Below are 10,451 nucleotides of genomic sequence, written 5' to 3'. Positions count from 1 at the left end.
GGGGGGGGGGGGGAATGTTATCAAGGGGGAAAAAAAACCTAAAAAGGGGAAATCAAAAGCACTGGAAACAGTTAAGAAGAACCCAGTATTGTGCAGGTCAGGGTTCCTCAATGTCGGCACTGCTGATGTTGGCGGCTGGGATAACCTGTGGTGTTGGGGGCTGTGTGTACATTTACGAGATGTTCAGCTGCATCCCTGGCCTCTACCCACTAGATTCCAACAGCACCCTCCATCCAAGTTTCGCCAACCCTGCCAAGTGTCCCCTGATGGGGACACCACCCACCCTCCTGTCCCCTGATCCGCTGAGGTTCAATGCTGTAGGTTACTGTCCTTTTGTCCCCACCTGCAATGCTAGCAAAAGACAATATTCCCCAAGTAGGTTTTCTCTGTGCCTTATGGGAAAAGGAGGAAAGCAGCAGTAACAATAATAGCAAACCAGAGGTCCTGTTAATACAAGTATTGGACAGTGAAGCTGCGCGTTCGGAGCGGAGTAGCCTGGCATAAGAACCAGACCAGACTTACCTAAAACGCTGTGCCTGCTGAGCTAATGGTCCCGGGTACCTTCTGTTTGGAGACTGGTACAGCTGGGAAAGGATGGCCTGATTGGTTTTTTGGCTTGGATTATTAGCAAACTTTACAGTGATTGGCTCTGTGGCACCAGGAGGTTTCTGGCCGTTTAGGCCTTTGATAGCTTCTTCTGCCTCAATCCGCTTGTCAAATCGAATAAACCCTACACCCCTTGATATGCCTACGGTAGATTGGGTAAGGATTTGGGAAAGAGAGAGGAGGAAAAGAAGAAAAGGATAAATTAATTTTCCCTTCTCAAGAATGTGTTTTCACCCCCACGTTACATCTGCCACAAAATCAGAGGAGGAGACGTTTACCGTAACTTAGTGGTAACTGAGTCTAGAATCACAAATTTGTATTTTTTAATGCATGAAGCCAGCTATACAATTTGAATACCCATTATCACAGGCCTCCCAATGAGCTAACAAGAAGAGGGAACACGTTGTACGTCTACATTTTCTCTCCTTCCAATACACTCTCTTTAATAATGTCAGCTGCATGCCTGAGTTTCATTTTCTCAATTATGCTGCTGGACAAACAGTAATGACGGGCACAGTAGCTCCATTTCTTGTAACAAGGAGAACAGAGCCAGGCATTTGCTAAAAATGCTTAAAAGCTGTGCTAAAAATACATGCACAGTGGTAGAAAGATTTACTTCGGCTAAATTTTTAAATGTAATTCAACTTAATAATATAATACAAGGATACCGGTCCTTTAAGGAAAATGTCTGAAGAGGTTTTCCGGGTTCCCTGAGGCTTCTCCGCTGCTTTAGCCGAGCTGTACTTTATATTAAGAGGTGAAAGGGGTTTTAAAAATAAATAAAACAGAAGGGAAGCCTCAAAGCGCCTAGCTTTAGCAACATTACTCCCGAGCACAGAACGCCGTTCCCTGCCTCCCGCTGTTCCCACGTGGAGAGATGAGAATGGGAAAGCGGAGGGATGACCTAATACCTGCCCAGCTTCTGAGAAATGGGAGAGGGAAGCCCAACTCATTCCATTTAATTAGCTAAACAGGCCAGTGGGGGCGGCCGTGGCTGGCCATCCTGAGATGAGCAGTTGCAGGGAAAGAAACACTTTCTTGGCGAGCAAACGGGTACCAGCAGTACCAGCTTGGAACTAGTAGCTAGAAACGTCTAGATGATTCAGAGAATGTCATCGAAGAAAAGAATGAGAGGTTCCTGAGAAAGATGGGCTGAGAAAACGGACTACACCATCCTGATTTAGGGAAACTTTGAAAACGCATGCAGGCCTCCTTGCTTTACAATTAATATTGTGTAAGGTCAATGGCTTAGAATTTCATTCTAAGGTAGATAAGGTGTTTTGTTTTGTTTTTTTCCCAATATGCTTACCTCAGACAGCCCCTGTCACTTTCCCTTCCCTATTTTAGGTATGTCTGTTGCACATTATTACCACCTGATGGGTGAGTAACAAAACTGCAGGGTTTTTCATGTCAGGTAAAATGAGTAATTTTTGCCCTGAAAGCCATACATATAAAGATGACATGGTGAAATGACAGGGAATAATTCTTTTAGTTATCTACTTGCTCCTATTAGGAATGAGTAACCCCTGGGGCTTAACTATTCCATGAAGAAAGCATCAGATTAGCATTGAAATGGCCTCTACACAGCTTGTCATCTAACCCAGGAGTCCTCACAGCTAAGCAGGCACCAAGCCCACCCTCACAGTTTCATTCATTAGGTTTTGGATGGGGCGGCCAGGATGTTGTGTTTCTAACGATGTCCCAGGAGGATGCGGGTGCTGTGGGTGCAGGACCACGCGTGAGAATCGCTGCCTAAACCAGGTGGCAGGGTAGGTCCACCTGTCAGCCTAAGTACTCAGGACCGACTTGCAGTTCAGACAAGGCCCTTCTGTAACACAGGTGACACCTCCTCACAATTCACTGCAAAACCTATGGTCATCCTCCCAAGCATGTATGTGATGGGAGCGACTGCTCTACACACAGAGCTCTTCTTACGTGAGGTGTTAGCCTCCTGTGAGTCTAATTAACAGCACAGGGGAGCATACCATGGGTGGCTTCTGATCAAATTCAGATCAACTAATGGGTCTTCCCTGGAAGAATTAAACACTCGGCCTGATTTAATTCTGTGGTTAATCTGCCTCTTTTGAAAAACAAAATATGATACTCTGGTACACAATGCATCTCTTGTGGTAATGTCAGTATAAGAGAGGGAGACAGAGAGAAGGAAAAGGAGAGAGAACAAGAAGAGGGAGAATGAAAGAGGGGAGAGGGAAAGAAGAAACACAAAGAAACAAAAGAGGAAAGCCTACGATTTTCATTTTAAAAACCCACAAAAGCTTAATGTGAGTGCTTGAGTCTATGGCCCTACAGGTGATTTTCCCCTCTTGCCATATTTCTCTATTTTCAATATGTTTTAAAGAATAAATACTGCACTTGTAATAGGAAAATATACCTGCACTTTATTTTTAAAATCCATAATCAAATCTCTATTTCTGGGTTTTAACTAAAAGCTTTCCAGAAGAGCTCCCTGGCATATAAAAGTTTTAATAAACATACCAGTCTTCTAATTTCAGTCTGGTTAAAAGTTAACATCAGGCATATAATAAATGCTTAACATTCAAATTTCAAACTCTTACACGTGCCGACACAACACAGCACGGGCCTGGAAATCAGCCTGAACAGCACCTGCCAGCGTTGCTGTAGCGTAACCTGCCCTTGGAGAACTGGGTGCATGTTGCTGCACTGAACTACGCATTTCACAAAAATAAAATTGCTTATTAGTACTTTGTAAGGAGGACGGGGGCTTCTCTCCCGCAGCAGCTTGGAAATGAAGATTACAGCATCTGTAAATTTATTACAAGCCATGAAACAGGCTTCAAACCTGCACCTTCGGGGTGGCAATGACTCAAGCTCACTCACTCTCCACTCTACTGCCTATTTTTATCCATGCATATTTATGAACAATTCCAGCAGAAAATTGCATTTTCTGGCCCACATATACCTTTGATATGTTCCAGAGGCAAGATTGCTGTATGGGAAGGCAGCACATTTCACAATCCGCCAGGCAGAAAGTGTGAAAGATTCCCCGGGGCGGCTGCCTACTTACCAGTGACCTGGTCAACTAGGATACGAGAAGTAATAATGCGTCCGTATTGTGAAAAAAGCTGTTCCAACTCCTTCTGAGTCATCGTCTTCGGGAGTCCACTGACGTACAAATTTGCATCTCTGATAGAAGCTGAACTTGGGCGAGCATAGGAAACCTGGAAAGGGGGAACAACATCAGACATACATGCAAACTCAAGTACCTCCCTGCGGAACCTCAAAGGCGGCCTCAAGTTAGTGAGTGGTTTGTCTGTAAGGACCGTACAGACAACACTGAAGTTAAAGCAAGCCCAGCATTGCCTGTTTCACTCAGTGCTGGAGAAATTCTAAACAAATGGGAAATGGCCCCCTGGGTGGAGAGAATATTTCCCCCTAGATTTGTAAGTTTCAAAACAGACCAGTGATGCACACAGCACAGGGCTACTTGTGCTTAACAGACTGTCCGCAGTGGGGCCAAGCCCTAAACTAGGGATTTAGGCTCAATCCAATGATTAAGCTTCAGGACTCTAAAGTCATCTGATACAGTATTATTGTAACCTGTTTTCAATTCTCCCATCTCCAGGAGAGATGGTGCCACATTTCTAAACAATTTACCCTGTTATCATTAAATATGCCCCTTTGATTACTCCAAAGTAACTTTTTATCACCTCTAAATTCCCAGATTTAAATATGGGATTGAGCTGTATTGCCTATCATCCTGTCTATTGTTGTCTTGCTCACAAGTCTTTCTAATCTTGATTTCAAAAGATCTGAAATCTGTTTATTGACTTTACCTGCAATTTTCTGTACCCTTTCAAAAAGCTTCCTATCTTTGACATATAGTACCCCAAATCCTACTAGGATGGAAGAAAAAATGAGTCCAGGTTGTTTATAATTAACATTCTTTACATAAGTTCACGTAGGAAGGAACTACAGCCGTCTCTCTTATCTCTTATCATTGTATCCTCAATCTCTTGGCACATGGTAGATGCTAAAATATTTGCTGAGTAAAGCCAATGTAATACCCCATTGATCCGATAGGTCCACAGTAGCTTACTGGACCACAGCGTTTAAGGGACAGTTCATCAAGTCATCTAGACTTTGCCCAAATTGTAACTGATTGCTCTCTGCCTATAAGCTATCTCTGCCAAGTTTTAGATAGCTGAGTCTTATGTACTATCCCTGATCACAGTCTCTTTGGTTTTAAGTGTAAGCACTTTTAGAGTACCTGCAATGATAAAAACTTCACAATATATCCCCTCTTCCAGATTGGGTCTATGGGTCTAATTCTAGGACTGACTTACGGGGTACCGTGTTATGATAACTTCTGCCTACTCATTTCATCCATTAGTATCCACTTGTAATCTACTTCATTGCTTATTTTTAAAAAAACTTTTCAATTTAAACAGTTTTGATATGAAATATTTTCTCCATAGTTTAACCCCTTCCCCAACAATTTTTTTGTTAAAAACGTTTCTTTTTCAGACTAATTTTTTTTATTTTGGTTCTATATAGTATTTTTGATGCTGGTTATGAAAACAGTTTGTAACTCGTCTTCCTATAAACCATATTTTTTTTACCATATTTTCTTAGTATACTCGTCGACGACTAAAAAAGAACACTTTGTGAAAATGAGTATACACGTTTCTGCCGGGGAAGGGGTTAAATTATGTTCATAGCTCTTTGTGTAATAACATTTTTTTTTAATTTCCCAGGGGGGTTAAAAAGCAAGCCAGGTTTAATACTACTTTATAAAAGGTCTTGCTATATTTTATCCCTGTCCTAATAGTGTGAACATTTAAAACTTATTGTTTATTCAAAGTTTGCTTATTAACTTAACACCTGTTGTCCCAACAGCTATATTAGCACTGTCCTGTCCTACAGGCAAAAGGGAGAAGATAAATAACTACTCATAGGCTACTCTTTTTTCTGAGTTTCTAAACCCTTAAGAACAATGAATTTAAGGACAATGGACTTGGGGAACTATAATGTAAGTGACAAATAAGAAATGAAGGAAAATTCCAAGTGATCAACAAAGCAACGGAAATGGCCCCTAGTATTGGGACGGCGATACACAGATATAAACATAAAGCCTATGCAGTGAGTCAAGAACAATTCCCAATTCTCTGGGTGAGCTAGAATCCCACTGCTTGGACTCCCCTGGTATCTAATGGTCTCCAGGGCTTTATTTCAGGGGCTCTTGGCAAGTCAGCAGTCTGCTCCAGATCACGTGAAAGAAGTGTTCCCTTTATGAAGAGCCACTTCCCAGGGGCAACAGAGTAAGCATCTTCTCAAAGTTTGGGCGGCTTTCAATGGCTGAGGAAGCAGGCAGTAGAGGCAGGCTGGCTCTCCATGAGCTCGAACATGGCATGAAAAGTGTAACAGTAGGTCAAGGTGACAGCTCTTTAAGCAATTTGCCTGGCCTCAAAACTAGGCTCCGTTCATGATGGACAAATTCTTTTTTCTAATATATATTTTATTGATTTTTTACAGAGAGGAAGGGAGAGGGATAGAGAGTTAGAAACATCGATGAGAGAGAAACATCAATCAGCTGCCTCCTCCTGCACACCCCCTACTGGGGATGTGCCCGTAATCAAGGTACATGCCCTTGACCAGAATGGAACCTGGGACCCTTCAGTCCGCAGGCTGATGCTCTATCCACTGAGCCAAACCGGTTAGGGAATGATGGACAAATTCTTTAAGTCCATTACCACATAATTGTACTGGCTTTATGTGGTTATTAGGAATAATTAAATAAATAATCTCTAAAGCACATAAAATGCTGAGCACAGAGCCTAAAAACCTAGGTGACTATATTATAAATATTATTTACCTCTACGTGCACTTGAAAATGTAGGTAAAGACCCAGACTATTAGACTTGGGAGTAACCTGAGCCCATTACTGTGTTCCAGAAAATTTACTCATGCAGTGACATTTACTGCTTTGTGCATTTCAGAGGCGTGTGGGCGGAGTGTTTTAAAAGTTATCCTAAAATATATTTAGGAAAACGGGTTTATATTTAGTGCTTATATAAAAGCTTTGAAAACATACTTGGGTCAGTTATGTTATCTGCTTTTATTTTTCCTTCAGTTCACATTGCTTAATTCCCAACCTGTAGTGACTATATTGTCTTATTTTCTGTATTCTTGATACATGTAGGGCCTTGATCCTGAAGAGCCTGCCCCTTCCTAGAGACAGTAAATGACTCCCCTGGTGAGCACAACTTTGATATGCAAACCAACCAATCCAGAGCCCACACTGCTATCTCCGTATCTAACTCACCAAACCAGTATTTCCCCTGCCCTAAGTCACTGCAGGGCCAGGTACTAGACAACTAGGAACTACCCTGTAGCCCAGAGCTCTCCAAATTATTCCAACTATCTAATGCTAACTTTACTCACCTTACTCTACCCTCCCTCACCCTTTCCTTCCACTAGAACCCCAGTGAAGGCTCGGGGAGGCTCTGCCTCTCCCCTCTCCCCTCTGACACCTGACTGCCCCTGGTGCTTCCCCACATTGCCCTACATGGCATGTTGTGTCTGTTTCTAGACATTTGTGAGTATAAACTTCTTCCTTTATAACAAACATTTCTGCCTCCACAGGTCTTATCATACCTGATTAACACAAATCCTGGGTACACTTTTAGCACACAGCCATATTGTAAAGGCTCCAAGAATAACAAATCTCAAAACAGTATTTTTTAGTAACTTTGTCAATGAACTGGTTCCCACCGCCATAGACAAGACAGAGGTACGAAATTGTTTGCAAACTCGTGGAGATAACGAACACTCTTCCCATTTCCCTTGTACTTAGAGGCTTCTGAGACTTCATTTGCAAAGCATTTTCAAATACAGTGTTTTATTTGTGCCTCACAACAACCCTGTGAGGTAGGGTAAGGCACACATTAGTATTTTATTGCTGGGGAAATAGGTATCGACAAGGCAAATAACATGACTAAGGTTATACACACGTGTTCAACTTTTGATTCCAATTCCGATCTTCTGACCCCATGTTCTTGTCTACTTGTCTGGTTTCTCTGCCACAATACCACACGATAGTAACTAGCTCGTTACACTTGTTCTGAGAGTTTAGAAAAATTAAATGTCCCTTAGTTATTTCTTAAATACTCACAGAGTGAAAGTGAGCAGAACAGAAAACATGATGGTACTAGAAATTATAATTAAGTCAAAAGTCATCTTATTTCATTTTCCATTAATATTTTTAAGTCACTTTTTCCAGGAAAAGGATGAGTGACCACCAATTGCAATTAACTAGAGAAACTGCACAACATTATCAGAATTTTGGAATTAGTTTTATTACTTTCTTATTTTTAGAATTTAATTAAATGAGTAATGCACCACCCCACTCCACCCCTGCCCACTTCCCGAAATTTTGTAAGGGCAACTGTCCCAGTCCCAGACCACTATGCTGTGTCTCACTTCCAAAACCTTATTGTTTCTGGGATCAAAGCCGCTCCCTTTCCCTCCCTCTAGCAAGAATAGCAGTACAGCCCTAACCGGTTTGGCTCAGTGGATAGAGCGCCGGCCTGCAGACTAAGGGTCCCTGGTTCGATTCTGGTCAAGGGCATGTACCTTGATTGCGGGCACATCCTCAGTGGGAGGTGTGCAGGAGGCAGCTGATCGATGTTTCTCTCTCATCGATGCTTCTAACTCTCTGTCCCTCTCCCTTCCTCTCTGTAAAAAAATTCATAAAATATATTTAAAAAAAAAGAAGAATAGCAGTATAACCCACACCCTCCCTTCCAGGAAAATATGTCTTCTTCTCTTTCTATCACCTTGAAGGATTATAAACAGAAACTATACTGAGACCAAAGGAGGAAGAAGGCTAGTAGCAGTAAGATAAGGACTTACACCTTTAAAGATTCACCTCAGCTTCCAGATCAAATTTTGCATCTGGCAACTGTCAGCTACCTTCCTTATTCTGACGTTTTCTGTGGGTCTGGAGTATGTACTGGTACCTTGCTTTTAATACCCACGGAGAGAACCACTCTTGGGCTATCTTCACCCTCAAAATGTTGTCTATCTTTGTGGTTCTTCAAGACTACAATCCCTTGGAGAAGACCCAAGATATGGTTTTGTTTTGTGGCGAGTTCTGTATGAGAAATACTTTAGTAGGATGAACCTCCAGCTCCCTTCGACTCTCAGTGGGGTCAAAAAAGCTCCTCCTTCACCAAATGCAAGCTGTTCTCCAAACAACATTCTCTGGATTAATAGATGGGTTTGGATTTTAAATTTTCACTGCCATTTAAACAGGTGAATATTTAATGCCTGAGAAGCAAGGTTAGAAAATGTCAAAACTACTAAGTGAAGGATCTAATTTAAGAGGCAGCTAGAGAGTCTGCAATTTAAATATTTAAAGATAACACAGGGAGTACTACACTGAACAGCAATCTACTCCAATGACAGCAATTTAAAACTCAGGCTGATGCAGGAATTTCCCACAACCTTCCAAGTGATATAATAAACAAAGACAAGCAATACTGAGATTACGTGAGGGAAGAGAGAGGGGGGCAGTTACAAGTACCAGGCAAATAAATACTCTGGCCAATGGTTTCTCCATTTGTTCTTCACCAATGAGAGCAGATTGGACAAAAATAGATGAATCAAAGTCATTAGGTCTCAAAAACAGAGTAGTTTAAAACACAGTATATTTCTTATAATTAAAAACTCATTTCTTCATCAGCAACTGAAACTAATTATACATTAAACATTCAAGGAAGCATATGAAGAATGAGCTATCAAAACCAAGGTAATCACCTTGCTGGGTGGTTCAGTTGGTTGGAGCGTCATCGCATACACCAAAAGGTTGCAGGTTTGATCCCGGTCGAGGTGAGTCCAGGAGGCAACAGATTGATGTTTCTCTCTTATATCAATGTTTCTCTCTCTCTCTCTCTTCTTTCCTTCCTCTCTCTCTCTCTAAAAATCAGTAAAAACATATCCTCAGGTGAGGATTAAAAAAAAAAAAGGACACAATTACAGCATACTGAATTAAAAGGGATGGAAATATGGAAAACAACTGGTATTTTAAATGTGCATAGTAAAGTTTAAAATCCCTGAACATTACTTTCAATACAAGTCCATTTAAATGCTTTTGTCCAAAAACACAACTGCCTCAGCTTCTCTGACTCATCAGCGAAAAGATCAGTGACAATGGGCATTAATGCAAGAGATTAAGGTGGTCAGGTCTATAAAGGAACAAAGCAATTCCTTCTCCATTAAACGAAGGGCATTTGAAAAATCTCCCACCGGTGAGATCACCACTGAACAACTTCCATCCCTTGTCAATTACAGGACTACAAACATCCTGAAAATTAGGCACTTGCCACTTCTAAAGCTCCATTCAATCTCTCCCGCGGAGGGAGTGCTCACCGCCCGTCATCGCTGTGCCATTTAAACGGAGAGTTAATTGCTGTTCTTATAAAAGATGGAGCCTTGGTGGGACTCTCTGAAAAATGACACTGTCCCTAAATGAAGGTCAGTCATGACTCTGGTGCTCAGTAACAAGGGTCTTGTGCCCACAGCAAGGCCTATGGACAGGTGACCACACTGGACCCTCTGAAAGAGCCCAGAGGTAAAATACACAGAAGAATGTGGCCTCTCACCTCAACGCAGGCCACGGCCCTCAAAATTCACCCAAAAGAAGGATGTGTACTCTGATCTTCTAAGTCAGTGGTTCTCAACCTGTGGGTCGCGACCCCTTTGGCGGTCAAACGACCCTTTCACAGGGGTCGCCTAAGACCATCCTGCATATCAGATATTTACATGACGATTCATAACAGTAGCAACATTACAGTTATGGAAGT

General features: G+C 41.9%; 1 protein-coding gene across 9 annotated transcripts in view; it reads right to left on the bottom strand.

Annotated features, from left to right (window-relative positions):
* ELAVL2 (ELAV like neuron-specific RNA binding protein 2) overlaps window positions 1-10,451 on the bottom strand; it is a 138,353-nt gene that overhangs the window by 10,803 nt on the left and 117,099 nt on the right. For all 9 annotated transcript variants that reach the window (XM_015563773.1, XM_006763562.2, XM_006763557.2 and 6 more), the window contains 2 exons: window positions 3,653-3,806; window positions 523-748 (listed from right to left, as the gene is read on the bottom strand). In XM_015563773.1, the coding sequence (XP_015419259.1) occupies window positions 523-748; window positions 3,653-3,806 (380 nt within the window). The remainder of the gene's footprint in view (window positions 1-522; window positions 749-3,652; window positions 3,807-10,451) is intronic.

Source organism: Myotis davidii, unplaced genomic scaffold (genome assembly GCF_000327345.1).
Source record: "Myotis davidii unplaced genomic scaffold, ASM32734v1 scaffold1518, whole genome shotgun sequence".
Lineage (NCBI taxonomy): Eukaryota > Metazoa > Chordata > Mammalia > Chiroptera > Vespertilionidae > Myotis > Myotis davidii.
This window is presented reverse-complemented; position numbering and strand designations above follow the sequence as displayed.